This window comes from Salvelinus sp. IW2-2015, linkage group LG10 (genome assembly GCF_002910315.2).
Source record: "Salvelinus sp. IW2-2015 linkage group LG10, ASM291031v2, whole genome shotgun sequence".
NCBI lineage: Eukaryota > Metazoa > Chordata > Actinopteri > Salmoniformes > Salmonidae > Salvelinus > Salvelinus sp. IW2-2015.
In genome coordinates, this window is record NC_036850.1 from 11,748,450 (window position 1) to 11,771,869 (window position 23,420).

The following is a 23,420-nucleotide window of genomic DNA, read 5'->3' on the forward strand; positions in this document are numbered from 1 at the left end:
GTTTTCCTTTTATAGTCCGTGATTGACTGTAGACCCTGCCACATACCTCTCGTGTCTGAGCCGTTGAATTGCGACTCTACTTTGTCTCTATTCTGACGCTTAGCTTGTTTGATTACCTTGCGGAGGGAATAGCTACACTGCTTGTATTCGGTCATGTTTCCGGTCACCTTGCCATGATTAAAAGCAGTGGTTCYCGCTTTCAGTTTTGCGCGAATGCTGCCATCAATCCGCGGTTTCTGGTTTGGGAATGTTTTAATAGACGCTGTGGGTACGACATCGCCGATGCACTTACTAATAAACCCGCTCACCAAATCAGCGTATTCGTCAATGTTCTTGTTCGCCGCAATGCGGAACATATCCCAGTCCACGTGATCGAAGCAATCTTAAAGCGTGGAATCCGATCAGCGTTGAACAGACCTGAGCGTGGGAGCTTCCTGTTTTAGTTTCTGTCTATAAGCTGGAAGCAACAAAATTGAGTCGTGGTCAGCTTTTCCCGGAAGGAGGGCGGGGGAGGGCCTTATATGCGTTGCGGAAGTTAGAATAGCAATGATCTAGGGTTTGCCAGCCCTGGTAGCGCAATTGATATGCTGATAGAAGTTAGGGAGCCTTGTTTTCAGATTAGCCTTGTTAAAATCCCCAGCTGCAATAAATGCAGCCTCAGGATATGTGGTTTCCAGTTTACATAGAGTCAAATTAAGTTCGTTCAGGGCCATCGATGTGTCTGATTGGGGGGGATATATGTGGCTGTGATTATAATCGAAGAGAATTCTCTAGGTAGATAATGCAGTCGGCATTTGATTGTGAGGAATTCTAAGTCAGGTGAACAAAAGTACTTGAGTTTCTGTATGTTGTTATGATCACACCACGTCTCGTTAATCATAAGGCATACACCCCCGCCCTTCTTCTTACCAGAAATATGCTTGTTTCTGTCAGCGTGATGCGTGAAGAAACCAGCTGGCTGTACCGACTCCGATAGCGTGTCTCGAGTGAGCCATGTTTCCGTGAAACAAAGAATGTTACAGTCTCTGATGTCTCTCTGGAAGGCTACCTTTGCACGGATTTCGTCTACCTTGTTATCAAGAGACTGGACATTGGCGAGTAGTATGCTCGGGAGCGGTGCGCGATGTGCCCGTCTACGGAGCCTGACCAGAAGACCGCTCCATCTGCGCCTTCTACGGCGTCGTTGTTTTGGGTCGCCGGCTGGGATCCGATCCATTATCCTGGATGGTGGGCAAAACAGAGSATCCGCTTCGGGAAAGTCGTATTCCTGGTCGTAATGTTGGTGAGTTGACGTTGCTCTTATATCCAATAGTTCCTCCCGACTGTATGTAATAAAACCTAAGATTACCTGGGGTAACAATGTAAGAAATAACACATAAAAAAACAAAATACTGCATAGTTTCCTAGGAACGCGAAGCGAGGCGGCCCTCTCTGTCGGCGCCGGAAGTCTGTGTTGTTGTATGTGTCGAACTGCTTTGCTTTATCTTGGCCAAGTCGCAGTTGCAAATGAGAACTTGTTCTCAACTAGCCTACCTGGTTAAATAAAGGTGAAWAAAAATAAAAACACAGCATTCCTAACCTATGACCTACAATGTCTGCTGTGTGGATCGAGCAGTCAACAAGTCGAGCAGTCATTTGAAAGAGTAAGAAAATMTCAGCWAGACAACTCAAAGGCGAAATCCATTAAAGTCACATTTCTGCCCTGATAGAGCTGCCCCGGTCAACTAAAATCATCTTTCCRCGGTTGCAACATTCACTACCTAATTCCAAACTGCCTCTGGAAGCAACATCAGCACAAGAACTGTTCGTCAGGAGCTTCATGAAATGGGTTTCCATGGCCGATCAGCCACACACAAGCCTAAGATCGCCAAGCGTCGGCTGGAGTGGTGTAAAGTTCACCACCATTAGACTCTGGAGCAGTGGAAACGCGTTCTCTGGCGTGATGAATCACGCTTCACCATCTGGCAGTCCGACGGACGAATCTGGGTTTTGGCGTATGCCAGGAGAACGTTACCTGCCCCAATGCATAGTGCCAACATTAAAGTTTGGTGGAGGAGAAATAATGGTCTGGGGCTGTTTTTCATGGTTCTGGCTAGGCCCATTAGTTCCATTGAAGGGASATCGTAACACTACAGCATACAATGACATTCTAGACYATTCTGTGCTTCCAACTTTGWGGCAACAGTTTGGAGAAGGACCTTTCCTGTTTCAGCATGACAATGCCCCCGTGCACAAAGCTAGGTCCATACAGAAATGGTTTGTCGAGATCYGTGTGGAAGAACTTGATTGGCCTGCACAGAGCCCTGACCTCAACACCATTGAACATCTTTGCGATGAATTGGAACTCCGACTGCAAGCCAGGCCTAATCGCCCAACATTAGTGCCCGCTCACTAATGCACTTAATGGAAGCAAGTCCCTGCAGCAATGTTACAACATCTAGTGGAAAGCCTTCCCAGAAGAGTGGAGGCTGTTACAGCAGCAAAGGGGGGACCAACTGTTCGCATACTCTTGGTCATGTAGTGTATCATTTCACAATATTTAACTTATTTTTGACGGTATGGCGGTATTTGACTGTTTTTTATTCTTCTGAATAAAATAAGTTCTAAATATGTTTCATGAGTAGTGGATGACAACCAATGAATTCTAAGTGGTTTAAATGGGCTTATTCCATTCTGATTGTTTTATATTCAACCAAACCAAACTAGGACAAAACTGACAGTAAACTAGTCCAATTTGTCCAACTTTTCATTAATTTAGCACTGTATCAAAATACCTTTATCGACGGTATTGTAAAAATCCATACTGGTATACCTCAAAAGACAATATATCGCACTATCCTACCATTACATAGCACTAGGGTTTGATATGTCATTGATACAGTATACACCTTATGGGCGTGAGAATCTGTACATATTTCATGAGAAGAAACAAAAGCAGAGCTCCTTCCAGYCAGGGCAGCTCAGAAACACAACCCCTGTTTTGTTTCAGGTTCAAATAAACACCACCCTTTTCTCTCACAGTCTGCATGTATAGGGCATATCATAGTTGAAATGACAGTCAATGTTCCCTCAAACTTTTTTGGCGCAAATTGTTGTCTCCAACTTCCGMCACGTGTTTACTGTGAACACTGAGGCTGTACCCGCTTGAAGTTACAGTTTTAACAGTGGCCAAGTAGGCTACTGTTGCTATTTGATCATAATGCAGGCCTACCAGAGTGGCCTACCATCAAAAACATCAAAGAAAAATGTATCCCATAACATTTTAACATGGAAATAGCTGTTCTATCATTCAGCCTACAGTAGCAGCCAATGTGTGGTGTTCAATGTAGGCCTACATTCCATGAGACTTTGAAAAAAACATGCAGGGCTTGACATTAACCTGTTTATCCACTTGTCCTTCAGACAAGGAGGTGACTGAAAATGTTCTTGTTTGATGCAAGAAACCACTTTACAAAATAAAATTCATTTTTCCAGTACCATTATTACAGAGGATCATACAAATTATGCTACCCTCTACCTATTGGCTACTAAGCTTCTTTTTTTATTTAACTAGGCAAGTCAGTTAAGAACAAATTTGTTTTTTTAAATTAACAGCCTAGGAACAGTGGGTTAACTGCCTTGTTCAGGGGCAGAACAACAGATTTTTACCTTGTCAGCMCGGGGATTCGATCTAGCAACCTTTCGGTTACTGCATCAGACTCACCTGGACTCCATCACTTCCCTGATTACCTTCCCTATACATGTCACTCCCTTTGGTTCCTTCCCCAGGCGTTATTGTTTCRGTTTCATGTCTGTGCGTTGTTCGTGGTTTGTATTATGTTACGTTTATTTATTAAAACGCTCACTCCCTGAACTTACTTCCCGACTCTCAGTGCACTCGTTACAAAAACCCTCAAATAAAGTGCCATGCAAAGTTTGCTCTTCCGGTAATAGAGGCCAGAGTATTTGCATGGGACTGTCATCAATGTTCCCTCTAAACTGCACAGCTCCCCTCAGACTGTCACACAGAATAAATATCAGCCTGTGCAGAGAAGCATGAGATTGAACTTCACTGAACTTTTCCCCTTTAGTTAACACTATCAACATTCGCTCTACTGTGGGAATTGCTCGAATCAACCAATATTAGCCACTTTCAATGTAACAAACTATGCAAGACTTATTAGTATGCAAAACGAACTGTGCATGAGATTCTCTTGTAGGCAGAAWGCGCATAGGAATAGAAATCTATTGCACTGAAAGGCATGACTCAYGCCCGTACTCTCGCCATAACCAATCAGAGCTGCAGTAGGCATATATGCAAATATCCATATATGGATCTGTGCCATTCACTTTGAAGTGGACTGAGTAGATGCGCTTGTTTTGAGATCCTGTAGCCACCTGTGCACATTTGTTCATATTCTTTGCTAGTTATGGAGTTATTAGCCCAGTTATAGCTAATTTCTAGTCAACAATGGGGGAGTGGTTGCTTCCTGRAAGAGCACAAAATGTGTGCATTTCTAGCCCTCTTTGAWAAGCGAGTCAGGTAAAGAGATTTTTTATATGTCTTAAAGGGGCAGTATTTTGAGACTGTCTTGAATAAGGTAGCCTAGCYGTTAGTGTTGGGCCGCCCACCAAAACTCACGGACCAGGCAAGGAGGGCATTAATCAGAGAGGCAAAAAAGAGACCAAAGATAACCCTGAAGGAGCTGCAAAGCTCCACAGCGGAGATTGGAGTATCTGTCCATAGGACCACTTTAAGCCGTATACTCCAGAGCTGGGCTTTACGGAAGAGTGGCCAGAAAAAAGCTATTGCTTAAAGGAAAAAAATAAGCAAACACGTTTGGTGTTCGCCAAAAGGCATGTGGGAGACTCCCCAAACATATGGAAGAAGGTACTCTGGTCAGATGAGACAAAAATGTAGCTTTTTGGCCATYAAGGCAAATGCTAWGTCTGGCGCAAACCCAACACCTCTCATCACCCCGAGAACARCATCCCCACAGTGAAGCATGGTGTTGGCAGCATCATGCTGTGGGTATGTTTTTCATTGGCAGGGACTGGGAAACRMMTCAGAATTGAAGAAATTCTTGAGGGAAACCWGTTTCAMTCTTCAAGAGATTTGAGACTGGAATGGAGGTTCACCTTCCAGCTGGACAATGACCCTAAGCATACTGCTAAAGCAACACTCGAGAGGTTTAAGGGGAAACATTTAAATGTCTTGGAATGGCCTAGTCAAAGACCAGACCTCAATCCAATTGGGAATCTATGGTATGACTTAAAGATTGCTGTACACCAGCGGAACCCATCCAACTTGAAGGAGCTGGAGCAGTTTTGCCTTGAAGAATGGGCTAAAATCCCAGTGTCTAGATGTGCCAAGCTTATAGAGACATACCCCAAGAGACTTGCAGCTGTAATTGCTGCAAAAGGTGGCTCTACAAAGTATTGACTTTGGGGGGTGAATAGTTATTTATGCACGCTCAAGTTGTCTTATTTCTTGTTTGTTTCACAATAAAAAATATTTTGCATCTTCAAAGTGGTAGGTATGTTGTGTAAATCAAATGATTCAAACCCCCCAAAAATCTTTTTTATTTCCAGGTTGTAAGGCTACAAAATAGGAAAAATGCCAAAGGGGGTGAATACTTTCGCAAGCCACTGGACATACAGTATTTAGCTGGTATCCTATTTATATTACATATTGGAACTCGGACTTCACACTGTTGGGGCAATCCATCTCATCACTCGTAGGCTTATCAGTGTTCACAGAACACTCCTCCTGCTCTCATGAGTGCCACTGGGTCTTTGGCAGTCGTCAGCTTGGTTTCCTGGGAGAGGAGGAGAAGGAGAGMKGGCACTCTCACTAGAGGAACTGTCATTYAAGTCTTAAAGTATTTGGTTTTAAATATATTTAAGTATCAAAAGTAAATGTTATTGCTAAAATATACTTAAGTATCAAAAGTATAAATAATTTCAAATTCTTTATATTAAGCAAACCAGCCGCCACTATTTTCTTGTTTTTTTTAATTAACGGATAGCCAGGGGCACACTCCAACACTCAGACTGTCACACCCTGATCTGTTTCACCTGTCTTTGTGCTTGTCTCCACCCCCCTCCAGGTGTCGCCCATCTTCCCCATTATCCCCAGTGTATTTATACCTGTGTTCTCTGTTTGTCTGTTGCCAGTTTGTTTTGTTCGTCAAGCCTACCACCGGTTCTCCCCTTGCTCCTGTCTTTTTCTAGTTTTCCCAGAAAGTTTTTTGGGGGTGTTTTTGTGCACCACTTGGTCTTGSCTTTTGTTTGTCCAWCTTGAAGAACCCCTTCACTCTCCATCCGAGTCTGACCTGATTCACCCAAAAAAATTGATAACCAATTAGGTGAGGAGGCCGAGGCGGGCTGCCGCGGCTGAGAAATAGGCTAATTAGATGCATGAAAACTATATTGCAGGGTTCGCCCCAAAGAATGTACTTTATTTGTTATCATTTAAGGCATTTTTTTGCTATAGATTGTAGATATATGAAGGACACATTGCTAGGTCTAAACAGTGTTACACCAAGTTATTTTTGATCTAGTCTAGGCTGCATGATTTTCAAATTGGTAGGGCTTAGTTTCTCTTGTCCATAAAAATACTCATATCAGCATAGCCGTGGGAAGTAGGGGTGATGAGGGTGCTGAAGCACCAGATATAGTTTTGAACTAGGCCTTTATTCCTCCTGTATGAAAAATACTCAGAGCAAAGTATTTGCAAGTCCATCATCCTGCTGAGTTCGCCACTGGGTGAACATGTAGGTATTCCTTGCCAGAAACTTTTTATGGGGCCTAAGTCATGGTAAAAAACAACTCAACCTAATGGTTCCTCATTGCACTTTTTTATTACATTTTAAATGTAGCCTATATTCAAATCCAGGTTCATCTTAATCGAGAGACATAGATCTTGAAAGACTTATTTGCACAGTTTTTTGCACTAATTTAGTTTATTTTCATACTTATTTTGTTTAGGCTACTTTATTTATTTTGAAACTTGTAGCCCTATATGAAAGGATTTGTTCAGTTCGATAGGCAAAAGKCATATCCTAATAGGCTTATTCGTTTTTAGCATAAGCCAATGTTCATTAGTTTTTAAAGGTTATAAAACGAATTATTTCTATGTTTTTTTATCTCATTGTATATTTATGATTTTTACAGTTCGATAGGCAAAAGGAATAATAGGCCTATTCGTTTTTAGCCTAAATCAATGTTCATTCATGTGTTATAAAGATTGTTATAGGCTAAATAATAATTTATTTAATCTGATTGTTGACTTTTATATAAATGCACAATTTGTAAGCTATATAAAACAGACTCATCATTCATTCATTCATACACTGACTCATCATTCATTTAGCCTATTTTGTTTGTTTCTGCTTATTGAAAGTGTTGCTGCGAGAGCTTCTACCCGATTTGCCGGTTGTGCAATTTAAGGACATTAAAAGGCTAAACGCTTCGACAATATTATACATATTTGTTTATAAGTTTAACTTGTGAAAGTAACGTTTACTGCAATTTGTATTCACAGTAGCCTATGTGTAGGGCCCTTTTTCCAAACAGCCGATAATATAGGCCTATCTGACATTTTGGGCTGCGTTGGTGCTCTCTGCTCTTTCTACAATCTACATTGTTCTCTTGCATTATGTTATAGTCTAACTACCACATATGTATTGAAATGTATTAGGCCTATGGCATGTCGCCGTGCAGTCAAATTCAAATATACTACACCATTGTTTGTGACATCACAATGTCGTCACCGTCGACGATGGCTGTCAAACATTGTCATAGACAATGCAATTGTAAAACTGCTTGCTACATGTGGAAATTAAAAAGGAGGGTTATTGTCAATTATTTCTTTAAAATGTTCATACAGTTTAGACATGGGTGTGAGATGATGGGCGATGATGGGGCCTCCCAGAGCTGCAGAGGTTTCCGCTGCACAGGTGAGTGGGCTTGAAGGAGATTAGAGGGATTTGCTTCAGAGGCATAGCCATGCTAGTTTTCTTTCTCTCTTTCAATTCTCTAATTCTCTGTCTTCTCCTTTCTTGTCTCTAGTCTCTTAGGGCAGATAGCACCTAGTCAGAGGGGACCCTTTTCCCAGAAGTAGCCAGCCAGCTAGGACCCCAGACAGACAATCCCAGCATGGGGAACCAGGATGAGTCCAGGAAGCTGAACGGGGGCTCCTCGCACCCCGACGCCACCTCAGCCGTGGCCCCCGAGCAGGCTAAAGAGAGCATGCAGATGAAGAAGGAGATCTCCCTGCTCAACGGAGTCAGCCTCATTGTGGGCAACATGATTGGCTCGGGCATCTTCGTGTCTCCCAAGGGCGTGCTCATCTACAGCGCCTCCTACGGCCTGTCGCTGGTCATCTGGGCCGTCGGTGGAATATTCTCAGTGGTCGGCGCTCTGTGTTACGCAGAGCTGGGCACCACCATCACCAAGTCCGGGGCCAGCTATGCCTATATCCTGGAGTCCTTTGGTCCATTCATTGCCTTTATTCGCCTGTGGACATCACTGCTCATCATTGAGCCCACCAGTCAGGCGGTCATCGCCATAACGTTCGCTAACTACCTGGTGCAGCCACTGTTCCCCACGTGTGAGCCACCCTACTCAGCCTCGCGCCTCATCGCAGCCGCCTGCATATGTGAGTAAACACTTATGACGCGCTTATGCACTCTCTGCCTCACTTTTCCCTTTATCCTTCTCTCACAAGTGGAAAACAAAGTGTCAAAGGACACTCTCTGAAAATGCAGACACTGTAAAAATAGAATATTAGCAGACTGTTAAATTAAAGTTGAGTCACTAAAATGCTCTCAAATGAGTAGGACTCTTAGTAGGACTTGCTCTCTAGGTTTTCCAGTACCTTCCTACATCATACCCATTTTCAGTAACCCTCCGCTACTTCAGCAGACAGGTATGCTAACATTTGGGCCAAGAAATAGTACATACTGTTCCTGCATTACAGGGTGTACATTTTAACTGATTCCAAATCTGTTTTCATGCATGTGTGTGCACTCACTGGACTGTGCATCTGTACAGACAGAAGCCCAACAGAACAGAGCAGGCAGAACTACTCTGAGTTAAGAAGCTTCGAGTCCTCTCATCATGTGACCTGTGAATTGTAACACATAACATGTAACTAATTAAAAGAGGGCTGTGTGATTGAAAGTCTCACAGCACAGTAAAATAATTTGGCTCTGATCTTTGATCTTTACCAGTCGTCTGCTAAGTACTAGTCTGCTGATGTTGTGTGAACACTGTCTTTGGTTGGCCTAGGTTTGCTGACGTTCATCAACTCGGCCTACGTGAAGTGGGGCACCAGGGTGCAGGATGTCTTCACTTACGCCAAAGTTCTCGCCCTCGTTGTCATCATCATCACAGGCATAGTGAAACTATGCCAAGGTCAGTGACACTAACACTGCTGCCAACACACTACTGTTGATTCCTTTTCATATCAGATTTTTATCCCATTTGCATGAGAGGTTGTATAGTAATTATTGTAATTAGTAATTATCCTCTCAGGATACACCGTGAACTTTGAGGCGTCGTTCCAGGGCTCTTCTACAGACCCAGGAGACATTGCCTTGGCCCTGTACTCTGCCCTGTTCTCCTACTCAGGCTGGGACACACTCAACTTTGTTACCGAGGAGATCAAGGACCCAGAGAGGTACTCATGACACCCTGACAAACACATACCAAACATACCGTTATTGACCGGTTTGATTTCCGCCTTTATAGTCAGTCATTAACTAGCCTGGCCACAGATCTGCTTGTGCTTTAGCCGAGAGGTCGGCTGAAGCACAAACTGCTCCGCTCCCGTGCTAGAACGGTAACTGGGTTCTGTTACTAATTGGAGGAAGCTTTGCTAACAAGGATGTGTGAATGCAGTGGTAGATAATGGAGTGCCATAGTGATCGCTGGCAGCTGGCTGTTATTCCAAAGTAGAACCTACTGTATGTACATTCACACATTAACGCCATTGACATGTATCCTTACCACCATGTTGCACTGTAGGTTTAAGCAAGTAAACTCCGGTAAGAGTATATGCCAAGCAGAGAGAGAGACGTATACTGTATGAATGATAATGTTTGAACTCTTACCCTGTTTCCATAGGAACCTGCCCCTGTCCATTGCCATCTCCATGCCCATCGTCACGATCATATATATCATGACTAACGTGGCTTACTACGCCGTGCTGGACATGAGTGCCATCCTCGCCAGTGATGCCGTGGCTGTGGTGAGTTCAGAATTAAGAGCTCTCACTTTTATATCATGGAATAGAGCTGTTGAAGAGCAGATTATTGCTCTGATTTCCGGGAATGTAGTTTGAGAGGTAAATTGCATGCAGCGCCGACSCACATGCTACATGTTGAAGTTATTACCAGGCGATTAATGCCCTTGCTTTTTATTTATGTATACATTGAGTTGATCTTCTGTGCCTAGGCCTGTTTGTCTTTTGATTCTATAAGTGTCTGCTCACCCTCAGGCAACTGTGTCGGCTGGCCCGGCCCAGTGAGAGTCTGGATGTTTAATTGGAGTCCGACAGACTCCCATTTAGATATGGATCTTTCTTTATAAATGTGTAAAAGTGCCCCCTGGAAAAGTGTGTTTTTGAGATTCTGTGTTAAAACAAAATAAAAACTCCTCTGTAGACGTTTGCCGACCACACTCTGGGAGTGATGAGCTGGACCATCCCCATCGCTGTGGCTCTGTCCTGTTACGGAGGGCTAAACGCATCTATTATCGCCGCATCCAGGTAAACCCTGTGACACACACATACATACACACACTCACACTCCCATACAATGCCCTAAACTTTATAGTCTTGCTGTACAGTCTAAGGCCTCGATTCCCATGTTCCATCTGGTTAGATCTCTGGTTATGTTGAGCTCCAATGGTTTTTATATTGACGTTCTATAATAAAAGCCATCTGGAGTTACTTTCTCGTAATGGCTACGGAGGTACACTAAATTGCCAAAAGTATGCTCGCGAACGTCTCATTCCAAAATCATGGGCATTAATATGGAGTTGGTCCCCCCATTTGTGTCAAATCGGAGGGCCTGTTGTCTGGGCCTCTGGCAGTCTCTATGGGGTAGCCACAGGGTTCAATTCTTGGGCCGACTCTCTTCTCTGTATACATCAATGATGTCGCTCTTGCTGCTGGTGAGTCTCTGATCCTCTACGCAGATGACACCATTCTGTATACTTCTGGCCCTTCTTTGGACACTGTGTTAACAACCCTCCAGACGAGCTTCAATGCCATACAACTCTCCTTCCGTGGCCTCCAACTGCATTTAAATTAAAACTAGTAAAACTAAATGCATGCTATTCAACCGATCGCTGCCTGCACCTGCCCGCCCAACTAGCATCACTACTCTGGACGGTTCTGACTTAGAATATGTGGACAACTACAAATACCTAGGTGTCTGGTTAGACTGTAAACTCTCCTTCCAGACTCACATCAAACATCTCCAATCCAAAGTTAAATCTAGAATTGGCTTCCTATTTTGCAACAAAGCATCCTTCACTCATGCTGCCAAACATACCCTCGTAAAACTGACCATCCTACCGATCCTCGACTTCGGCGATGTCATTTACAAAATAGCCTCCAATACCCTACTCAATAAATTGGATGCAGTCTATCACAGTGCCATCCGTTTTGTCACCAAAGCCCCATATACTACCCARCACRGCGACCTGTACGCTCTCGTTGGCTGGCCCTCGTTTCATACTTGTCGCCAAACCCACTGGCTCCAGGTCATCMACAAGACCCTGCTAGGTAAAGTCCCCCCTTATCTCAGCTTGCTGGTCACCATAGTAGCACCCACCCGTAGCACGCGCTCCAGCAGGTGTATCTCTCTGGTCACCCCCAAAACCAATTCTTCCTTTGGCCGCCTCTCCTTCCAGTTCTCTGCTGCCAATGACTGGAACGAACTACAAAAATCTCTGAAACTGGAAACACTTCTCCCTCACTAGCTTTAAGCACCAGCTGTCAGAGCAGCTCATAGATCACTGCACCTGTACATAGCCCATCTATAAATAGCCCAAACAACTCCCTCTTCCCCTACTGTATTTATTTATTTTGCTCCTTTGCACCCCATTATTTATACTTCTACTTTGCACATTCTTCCACTGCAAATCTACCATTCCAGTGTTTTACTTGCTATATTGTATTTACTTCGCCACCTTGGCCTTTTTTGCCTTTACCTCCCTTAGCTCATCTCATTTGCTCACATTGTATATAGACTTATTTTTCTACTGTATTATTGACTGTATGTTTGTTTTACTCCATGTGTAACTCTGTGTTGTTGTATGTGTCTAACTGCTTTGCTTTATCTTGGCCAGGTCGCAATTGTAAATGAGAACTTGTTCTCAACTTGCCTACCTGGTTAAATAAATGTGAAATAAAAAAAGAAAAGAAAATTTGCTGCGAAAACAGCCTCCCACTCTTCTGGGAAGGCTTTCCACTAGATGTTGGAACATTGCTGCGGGGACTCGTACCCATTCAGCCACGAGCATTAGTGAGGTTGGGCACTGATGTTGGCCGATTAGCCCTGGCTCGCAGTCAGCGTTTTAATTCATCCCAAAAGTGTTGGATGAGGTTGAGGTCAGGGCTCTGTGCAGGCCAGTCAAGTTCTTCCACACCGATCTCGACAAACCATTTCTGTATGGACCTCACTTTGTGCACGGGGGCATTGTCATGCTGAAACAAGAACGGGCCTTCCCCAAACTGTTGCCACAAAGTTGGAAGCACAGAATCGTCTAGAATGTCATTTCCCTTCACTGAACTAAGGGGCCTAGCCCAAACCATGAAAGCCCCAGACCATTAATTCCTCCTCCACCAACTTTACAGTTGGCACTATGCATTRGGGTAAGTAGTGTTCTCCTGGCATCTGCCAAACRCAGATTCGTCCGTTGGACTGCCAGAGAACGCGTTTCCGCTGCTCCAGAGTCCAATGGCGGCGAGCTTTACACCAATACAGCCAACACTTGGCATTGTGCATGGTGATCTTAGGCTTGTGTGCGGCTGCACGGCCATGGAAATCSATTTCATGAAGCTCCCGAAGAACAGTTATTTTTGCTGACGTTGCTTCGAGGCAGTTTGGAACTCTTCAGCACTCGTGGTCCCGTTCTGTGAGCTTGTGTGGCATACCACTTCGCGGCTGAGCCATTGTTGCCCCTAGACATTTCAACTTCACAATAACACCACTTACAGTTGACCGGGGCAGCTCTAGCACGGCAGAAATTTGACTAATTTACTTGTTGGAAAGATGGCACCCTATAACTGTGCCAATTTGAAAGTTACTGAGCTCTTCAGTAAGGCCATTCTACTGCCAATGTTTGTCTATGGAGATTGCATGATTTTAAACACCTGTGAGCAAAGGGTGTGGCTGAAATTGCCGATTCCACTAATTTGAAGGGGTGTTCACATACTTTTGTATATATAGTGATTGCTGTATGCCACAGATTTACCATTATGTTGTCCAGATACTCTAGTGGCCGCTAGAGCTGAGCGATTAACCGAAATGTATGTTATTTTTGTAATTGACCGACATCTGTTAAATTATTTGAATTCCGTTTCGTTCTTTTTTTTTTAGGTCTCAATGCACACGTTGGCTGCAGTTTCACTAGTCATAAATCAGATCATGCCTGAACTGTGCGATGTAGCAGGGAGTTGTAGTTACCAATAGGCCAATTTTCTACATAGTTTAMCGCAGAAAACGTGATTATTAACTACAATGACCATAATCCATTGTACGGCTATTTGTCTGGTTTAGCCACGYAGAGAGACAGAAGAGGCGCGATTGAGAGGGATAGCGAGCAGTTGCTTCGTGAGGTATCTCTACCAGAAAATACATGATCTAAGTGATGGACAGTTGGTATTAAGCAGTCATAAAAGTATGCCTTATTTACTTTGAAGAACRATTGAAATAGTTTGGGCTCCCGAGTGGCGCAGCGGCCTAAGGCACRGCGTCTCAGTGCAAGAGGCATCACTACAGTCCCTGGTTCGAATCCAGGCTGTATCACATCTGGTTGTGATTGGGAGTCCCATAGGGCAGCGCACAATTGGCCCAGCGTCGTCTAGGTTTGGCCGGGGTAGGTCGTCATTGTAAATAATAATTTCTTAACTGACTTACCTAGTTAAATAAAGGTTAAATATAAGAAAATMTGATTTTGTCAGACAACATAGGCAGGAGCTCTATAGAGATGAGGTGATGAATTGGAATTAAATAATAAAGTCATCAAATGTAATTTATACAACAACTGAAATAATTTAAGTAAAATCATGTGAATAACTGGTGATTAATAAGTGATAAACAGTAATGGGCAGGCACGACCATCATGGGACTTTTATGATTTTTTAAATTCTGTGTTGTTCAACCCACATAATGCATAGTGCATTAAATAATCTAACCAAAACTGAACCGACCAAAAAAAGCACTAATCGCTCAACACAATCTCTAAGTGATACCTCTGTCGTTGGCAGGCTGTTCTTCGTGGGTGCTCGTGAAGGTCACCTCCCGGATGCCTTATCAATGATTCATGCGGAGAGGTATACTCCTGTCCCTGCTCTGATCTTCAACGTAAGCACCCCCTTTCCTTACATCACTTACATCGCATACTTTAGAACAATTTCATCAACTTCTATGCCAAACAAACAAAGTAGAATCATCTCGCCCAGTGCAGCTTCCTAACTATCTGGTGTGGATGATGCTGATGAGCCATGTCTCCCCCTGCTGGCGAGTCATATATTCTGCCTCTGTTGACCAGTGTCTTTTTTTGTGTGTGTGTGTGTGTATCCACAGTGTGCCATGGCCTTGGTATACCTGACTGTGGAGGATGTCTTCCAGCTGATCAACTACTACAGCTTCAGCTACTGGTTCTTTATGGGTCTGTCTATCGCCGGGCAGATCTACCTGCGCTGGAAGGAACCAGACAGACCCAGACCACTCAAGGTGAGATGAGATAACTTGACTGTCTCACCCGTGAACCAATATGTTCATACTTTATCAATTAATAGACTAAAGATAAGCAATTACATGTAAMGCAACAATAAATGTTATTTTCTTCTTCTTCCTTCCATGTCTGTCCTTGTGTTCCTGTGTGCAGTTGACCCTGTTATACCCCATCATCTTCTGTTGTTGCACTGTGTTCCTCGTGGCAGTGCCACTGTACAGTGACACCATCAACTCTCTCATTGGCATCGCCATTGCCCTCTCAGGAGTGCCAGTCTACTTCCTAGGCATCCACCTGCCCGAGTCCAAACGCCCACCCTACATTACGAAGTTACTACGTGAGTTACCCTCTCTAAATAAGACCCTTTCCTCAGCCTGTTTTCAAATAAGAACTGATTTATATTCCTGTCTTGTATAATAGTTTACAATAATTCCATTGAGAGATGTGGAATCAGTATTTTCTTTTAGTGCGTTTCTGATTGCTCTTAACTCTTTCTTTCTCTTGTGCTAGGTACTTTCACACGCTTTACCCAGCTCACCTGTTTCTGTGTGCTCACCGAGATGGACATCAGTGAGTAAACCTCACTCCCAACCATGACATAAAGTTCTTACCATGTTACCCACCACCCTTTGTAATTCACAAACAGACACATGGGACCAACTCATGGAAATTCACCTCTTTTGCAAAAACAAGGGAATATTTAAACATTTTACCTGAATGTCTAACTACTACATTAGTCTGTAGTTTACAATTTGGGACACTATACACACATTTACACGCACAGACAGGTATAGAGAGGTGACAGTGTGGGACTCCAGTTGCTTTTCACTGGTGCCTGATGGTTCATGTGAAGTTAAGTATTGGGCAAGGACAGATACCAAGGAAAGCCATGGTCATCTGACCAGTACTCTGGGACATCCCCTCCTCCTTATGTCATTATCCTACTCATAGTTTCACTTCTCCCCATCTCCTGACATAGCATTGTCCCCTGCCTGGTGTATGAGCTGAGGGGGAGAGATCCACATCAGAGCCTGTGGAGGTCTCTCCCTTCTCAAGGGCTGGAGATCCATGTAAGATGGAATGACCTAGAGAGGTTAGACAATTTTGTTTTATGATCTCAGAGTACACTTTCATTTTTAGAATTTTAGGTGCTGTGCCTGTCAGAAACATATAGAGTGTACAAAACATTAGGAACACCTGCTCTTTCCATGACATAGACTGACTAGGTTAATCCAGGTGAAATCTATGATCCCTTATTAAATCCACTTCAATCAGTTTAGATGAAGGGGAGGAGACAGATTAAAGAAGGATTTTTAAGCCTTGAGACATGGATTGTGTATYTGTGCCATTCAGAGGGTGAATGGGCAAGACAAAATATTTAAATGCCCTTGAATGGGGTATGGTAGCAGCTGTCCTGCGCACCGGTTTGAGTGTGTCAAGAACTGCAACTCTACTGGGTTTTTCACGCTCAACAGTTTCCCGTGTATATCAAGAATGGTCCAACACCCATCCAACTTGACACAACTGTGAGAAGCATTAGAGTCAACATGGGCCAGCATCCCTGTGGAACGCTTTCGACACCTTGAGGCTGTTCTGAGGGCCAAAGGGGGTGCAACTCAACATACCCCAAAGGGACATGCAAACAGACTGATTTTTATAAATATTAAAATGTATTTCTTAAAAGTGATGCAAAGGTCTGTGTTTTTGTGGAGCTTTTGAGTTATGGATGATTTTTCAAAAAGGGGAACAAATGACTCCGTCTGCTATGTGGTTCACCACAGCTCTACTGTCCTTTAGTTCAGTGTTTTTTCCAGCCCTCTGGAAAACTTCCATTTTTATCACATGCAAATTTTTCTGTGAACTGCTGACTGACCTCAGTAAGGTTAACGTAGTATTCAATTATGTAAACTATTTGTCCATACATTACATTTTCTGTAATGGGGCTGGACCTCTATCAAATTATACAACATTCATTAACCTGAAAAACCAATCCCACCCAGACATTCTCTGTATTGCTTTGGAAAATGTGCAGTAGCCCCAACTAAATGCCATGTAATCTCAGCAAAGGCAAATGCCAACATGGTTTTTGGAGGGTTACTCATGAGGTCATGTCAGCTTTACCAACAGTTTGGGATCACTTGATGGGCTTATTGGGGCAGCAGCAGTGAATTAAACAAATGTTCACTTTATTGTACATGTAAGTCAACCATGCAAAGGATCTCCTGGGCCAATACCTAATGAAGCCACTGAACTTGTTTATTTTTTCTGGGGAATGACAGCTGGCAATCATGACTGAGCCAACTAACTTCTAAATCTAGCTTCATGAAATGCCCCATGGAAGATTTGATGGTTCTAATTTATCAATAAAACTTACCCAGTTTGCAGTATATTTTAATTCATTACAGCAATAATGCACATTTATTTTGAAAGCTTTATTTTATACACATCTACATATTTACAAAAGGGATTGAGTTAATCTTTCAAACATCGCTCACACATCAAGAGTACAATCTCCATGTGACAGGGAACGTATCCCCAGTCACACATCAAGAGTACAATCTCCATGTGACAGGGAACGTATCCCCAGTCACACATCAAGAGTACAATCTCCATGTGACAGGGAACGTATKCCCAGTCACACATCAAGAGTACAATCTCCATGTGACAGGGAATGTATGCCCAAACATTAACACACAATGATTCACTACCATACGCTTACATGTACATACTAACATGCACAAAAGGCAAACACGCAGTCCAAACCATCTCACCAGCATACAAATTTAACAAGAAGCACACAAAGCATACCACGGTTGTGCGACATCTCACACAAATTCACACCAACACTTGTACAGTAAAAAAGGACACTCAAACACATCCACCAATACTCGAAGTTGGAGATCAGTCGGAGTCATCCTTGTCTCCATCGTCATCATCCAACTCTTGCATCACCTCGCTCTGGTACTGGTCCCAGGATCTCCGACTGTACGAGTGCTCCTCTTCCCAGTGCCCTTCAGGATGAGAACGGCAAAATTAGGTTCCYGAGAGAAACTAGTAACACAACTATTCTTAATATGGGAGCTTTGATAATCATTGCGTGAAGCTTTTGTGAAATTTGTACAATGAAAAAAGTACTAGCCTACCTCCATAGCGCTCCTCTCTGTCGCTGCCATCCTCACCGTCTTCATCTGGGTAGTCATTCCTCCAGTTCCCCTCTTCATTCTCATCATCCTCGTCCTCATACACTTCTTCCTCATTCACCACCAAGTCAGGCACCTGGAAAACCAAGACATTAAGGTTATTCCTCCTGCACCATTTTATGTTATTCAGATACTAACCTCATCCCAGGCTCAATTGCTACCACATATAGAGCCTGGAAACACAGTGCAACAAAGTGGGCCTTGAATTGAAAGTGGCATGGGTTAAAATCGAGGTGAGAGAGAGCCTGCTACATCTCTATTCGAATTTTTTTAAGTTATAACGGCAACCATAGTTTTGGGAAGCCCAATTGATTCTGAGTTTGGGCACAGTTTGAAAACTTTCCCATTTCACTTCCTTGTTTAGCCTAAAATCCCTTTTACTGCTTGCACTTTGAAATCCCCAATGTAGAGGGGAGGTTCTGAGGGTTCTGCTAGATGGTGGTGACAGATCAGCTAATGAAATCCAGCTGGACTTCTTCCCATTCCTGCCATAGGCTCCATTCAAGTCCCTTTCTGAGGCGCTGTGAAACCACAGTTTGAAAGAGAAAGAGTCGGCTGGAGGACGAGATTAGTCGGAAATCACAGCGGTTTACCAAATCAATTATGCAGGTACAATTGAGATTGGTCTAGGCTAAGTGTTAGGCTAAGTTATCTGCATGGCTGTGATTGGTCATACTTGTATCATGAATYTGCATTGCATTTGAGCATTGTGTTCTGATCTTTACCAACTCTCCCTCGTCTGAGTAGGGCCTGACGGACAGGATGTCCTGGATCCAGCCTGCTGCGACTGTTTCCTGGTAGTAAAGGTCATACACGTAGTCATCCTCCCGTTCACGATGCTCAACACCCACACCCTCTCCAGACACACTCAGCTTCTCACGGATCATCTTCATCGAGTTACACAGGATAGTCTCTGGGTCAGGGGTCAGCAACTGGGAAACAGAGTGCAGTCACACAATAAGCATCAAATTCAAGCCATCCAAATATTAGGCATGTGTGTCAGTGGCACGTAGGCTACAATCTGGATCAACTGAATTCATCATATGGGAACTGTTGGCACTGATATGTTTACATAGGATATCCTGGTTTTAAGAACGTTTCACCAGCTCTAGCTAAACATTAGGGAGRCCAGCTCACACTTACCTTGCTAGAAGCTTTGTCCTGGTCCCCATCTTCCTGGATAATGTCAAACACCTGAACTTCACCCAGGCTCCAGGCATTTTTGCCTGGCTCCTCCTCTGTGGGCTCTGGCTGCGTTGAGGGGGGCTGTTCTGCAGGCAGCCCTGCTCGATGGCTGGAGAGGATCCTGTATCGCTCATCCCGCCTGGTGCTCCACTTAGCGCTCCGTAGATCTCCCACAATCCTCTGGGAGCTGCCTGCAGAGGGGCGCAGGGCGTGGGCCATGCGGGGGCGGGTCAGTGCTTCACGAACATGTGTCTGGACCGGGGCATCCTGAGGATAGAGACAATGTTGGTTAACAGTTATCCTAACAAAGAGGGTTGAGAGACTAATAAGACTGGCAGTGCATTACATTAAAGATTCACWAAATTAACTTAGCTAACTGTTTGAGTGCTAAAAACACATTAAGATTGAAAATAAAACAATGTAGAAGAAATAGGTCATAGAAACTAGCTACCTAGCTATGACTGTCTGACTTTCAGGACCATGACCACACAAGTCAACTGCCAACAAAAGTTATTTTCTACCTAAACAGGTGTTGCGAAGGATTATTTCCTCATAGCTATACAAATTAATATTGTCCCATGGTCTTGCATGTCTTGCTTTTGTATGTGTACAAAAGCAGGTACACCAGATAACGTTAACTTCACAGCACCATTATCTAGAACGCAGGCAGACTGGCTGGTTAGCTAGCTAGCTAGTTTGCTAACGATAGCCATCAGTGTTGTTAGCCAGCTAACGTTAGCTAGCTTGCTAATCAACACAAAGCGAGCTATCCAGTTTGCTAAGTAAGGATGACTTGAGCTGGAGYGAAAATCTAATGTAGATAGCTAACTAGTAATAAACATAACGTTCGTTAACCAGCTGATAAGCTAACCATAGTTAGTTTGCTAAACAGCAGACTCGAGTGTCTTACGCAGCACCAGCCGATTGTGTCCAGCGCCCACGAAACACCGTGGTTTGACAGCGGCCCATACCTGTGATGCTACGGTCGCCACGAGTTTGAAGACTGAATTCTCAACCGCTGTATCATCGGGCTCAGGCACAGATTCCCCAGCGGTCTGGGATGTGGTCTCTGGTCGAATACGTTTACAGGCAAGCAGCAAAGCATCGGCAGGGTCAGTTCCTCTCTTTCTTTTCACCCGGAGAATAGTGGTGCTTGGATCCATGGCTACTGCTCCAGCTGGCGCTACCGTAACTAGCTAGCTATAGTCGCACTTGTGAAAGGAGGCAGGGTTCTTATTTTTCCACTATTGTATCTTCTTCTATGAGGTTGAACGGCGGTTGGCATCCAATAAATGTTGCATTACCGCCACCTACTAGACTGGAGTATAATTCCCTTATATTTAAAATAAATCTATACAAAATAAATAAATCAACATACCATCTAACCCTACACCACAACCTACATTTTCTGCGACTTACATCCATGCAGTACAGTTGATAACCATTACTATAAATGCTAAAAATCCAATCCTACTGAAACATACACTCCGTACAAAAGTGTGGGGTCACTTAGAAATGTCCGTGTTTTTGAAAGAAAAGCACAAATTTTGTCCATTAAAATAACATCAAATTAATCAGAAATACAGTGTAGACATTGTTAATGTTGTAAATGACTATTGTAGCTGGAAACGGCAGATTTTTTMGATGGAATATCTACATAGGCGTACAAAGGCAACCATCACTCCTGTTTTCCAATGGCACATTGTGTTAGCTAATCCAAGTTTATAATTTCAAAAGGCTAATTGATCATTAGAAAACCCATTTGCAATTATGTTAGCACAGCTGAAAACTTGTTCTGATTAAAGAAGCAATAAAACTGGCCTTCTTTAGACTAGTTGAGTATCTGGAACATCAGCATTTGTGGGTTCGTTTACAGGCTCAAAATGGKCAGAAACAATTAACTTTCTTCTGAAACTCGRCAGACTTTTCTTGTTCTGAGAAATGAACGCTATTCCATGCGAGAAATTGCCAAGAAACTGAAGATCTCGTACAATGCTGTGTACTAGTCCCTTCACAGAACAGCGCAAACTGGCACTAACCAGAATAGAAAGAGGAGTGGGAGGCCCTGATACACAACTGAGCAAGAGGACAAGTACATTAGAGTGTCTAGTTTGAAAAACAGACGCCTCACAAGTCCTCAACTGGCAGCTTCATTAAATAGTACCCGCAAAACACCAGTCTCAACGCCAACAGTGAAGAGGCAACTCCGGGATGCTGGCCTTCTAGGCAGAGTTGCAAAGAAAAAAACATATCTCAGACTGGCCAATAAGACTGGACAGAGGAACTCTGCCTAGAAGGCCAGCATCCCGGAGTTGCCTCTTCACTGTTGATGTTGAGACTGGTGTCCGAGTGTTGGAGATAGCGCCTGGCTATCTGTACATTTAAAAAACAAGAAAATGGTGCTGTCTGGTTTGCTTAATATAAGGAATTTGAAATTATTTATACTTTTKCTTTTGATACTTAAGTATATTTTAACAATTATATTTAGTTTTGATACTTAAGTATATGTAAAAGCAAATACGTTTAGACTTTTACTGAAGAAGTATTTTACTGGGCAACTTTCACTTTTAATTTAGTCATTTTCTATTATTTTTCTATCTTTAATTTTACTCAAGTATGACATTTGGGTGACCTACTTTTTTCACCACTGATTAAATATGTTTGTCAGCTCCAGGTAAGCTACACAAGTGGCAGAAATCGATTTGCAATGACTCCAGTGATATCGTAATTTAAACATATTTATTGTATAACATGGTAGGCTACAGTAGCCTCCAGATGCAAATGTATCATTCTCCACATTTAATGTCAGTTTCATTGTGGACTTTTCCCTATAACGGAGGCAGGCTAGGGAGTTCCATGTCTTCCATTTCAAATGTCCACTCGTGCAGCTCTCGAGACCTAAGAACTGAGCATGCGTATAAGCCTTTTTTCTATAAGTAGTCCACATTAGAATTCAGTTTAAAKCACCTGCGAGCGAATTTATCTAATGCACTCTAGAGCGCCTAAAGTTGTTTTCCTGTTGTCGCCGTTATTTCTTGATGCACAGCAGTTCTAGCGTATTAATATGTTTAATGGAAAACGGGTTGGAAATGGGTGTCTCCATAATGACAATCTAAGTAGTCTTCCTACAACTGGTAAAAAGTTGTCATGATCTGCACGCATGCTGCTCTGTCTCCTCTCACTCACGTGACTGTACTGCCTGCTGTAGTGTTCAGTCGCAACACCCCTCCCCATTTAAAAAGTTATCCTATTTTGATAAAACTATACTAAATATATTCACGTCACCAAATAATTGATTAAAACACACTGTTTTGCAGTGAAGGGTCTACAGTAGCCTCAACAGCACTCTGTAGGGTAACACCATGGTGTAGTAGCTGGTGGACAGCTATCTTCCGTCCTCCTCTGGGTACACTGACTTGAATACAAAACTTAGGTTCATGGTTCTCACCCCCTTCCATAGACCTACACAGTAATTATGACAACTTCCGGAGGACGTCCTCTAACTGCCTCCACAACATCTATATTCTGTGATTTGCGTTCCATTTCTGTGGTACAGTTGATATCCATGGTAATAAATGCTTAGAAGCCAACCTTACTGAAACACAAATTCATATCAATCTGTATTGGCCTAGGCCTACTACTCACCCTTGACCAATCATCCTCTACTCTCTTCACTGCCTCAGCATAAGACACCTTCTGTTCTACTCTGACCCTGGCAATCTCAGCCTGTCTCTCTCGCACTGGACACTTCACTCGACACAATTGACACACAGTTTTTTCCCAACAATACTACACATTCCTTTGTCCCATGCCCTCCTGCACACTTCTCATATCTCGAAAATCTCCCTCCTACACACTGCTGCAACACGACCATAACTTGGTATCTGAAACACTTTAGTGGGTTTGGCACAAAAGCTCTCACTGGATAACTGACATATCCTAACATGACTTTAACAGGTAAAGACTCTGCTTCAAAACTCAAAAGGACAGACAATGTCTTCTCGGTTTCACCATGCTCGCCACCGGGTCTGTGTCGCACCAAATGTCGGGCGTCACAGACACATGAATTTACAATTTCAG

General features: G+C 43.3%; 2 protein-coding genes across 3 annotated transcripts in view; one reads left to right on the forward strand and one right to left on the reverse strand.

Annotated features, from left to right (window-relative positions):
* LOC111969279 (Y+L amino acid transporter 2) overlaps positions 1-16,642 on the forward strand; it is a 28,528-nt gene extending 11,886 nt beyond the window's left edge. The window contains exons 2-11 of one of the 2 annotated variants that reach the window (XM_070445384.1): positions 7,871-7,940; positions 8,053-8,641; positions 9,274-9,399; positions 9,520-9,664; positions 10,111-10,234; positions 10,650-10,753; positions 14,486-14,582; positions 14,805-14,954; positions 15,109-15,292; positions 15,466-16,642. In XM_070445384.1, coding sequence (XP_070301485.1) covers positions 8,140-8,641; positions 9,274-9,399; positions 9,520-9,664; positions 10,111-10,234; positions 10,650-10,753; positions 14,486-14,582; positions 14,805-14,954; positions 15,109-15,292; positions 15,466-15,533 — 1,500 coding nt within the window. In that variant the 5' untranslated portion in view covers positions 7,871-7,940; positions 8,053-8,139 and the 3' untranslated portion in view covers positions 15,534-16,642. The remainder of the gene's footprint in view (positions 1-7,870; positions 7,941-8,052; positions 8,642-9,273; positions 9,400-9,519; positions 9,665-10,110; positions 10,235-10,649; positions 10,754-14,485; positions 14,583-14,804; positions 14,955-15,108; positions 15,293-15,465) is intronic. The other variant, XM_023995309.2, reaches the window with a different exon arrangement.
* A 688-nt stretch (positions 16,643-17,330) lies between these two features.
* LOC111969280 (probable RNA polymerase II nuclear localization protein SLC7A6OS) lies at positions 17,331-20,572 on the reverse strand. The gene is made up of 5 exons (XM_023995311.2): positions 20,312-20,572; positions 19,299-19,607; positions 18,881-19,087; positions 18,099-18,231; positions 17,331-17,966 (listed from the first exon to the last, which is right to left on the reverse strand). The coding sequence occupies exons 1-5, from the start codon at positions 20,501-20,503 to the stop codon at positions 17,857-17,859; spliced, it is 951 nt and encodes a 316-aa protein (XP_023851079.1). The 5' UTR covers positions 20,504-20,572; the 3' UTR covers positions 17,331-17,856.
* Between the last annotated feature and the right edge of the window lie 2,848 nt (positions 20,573-23,420).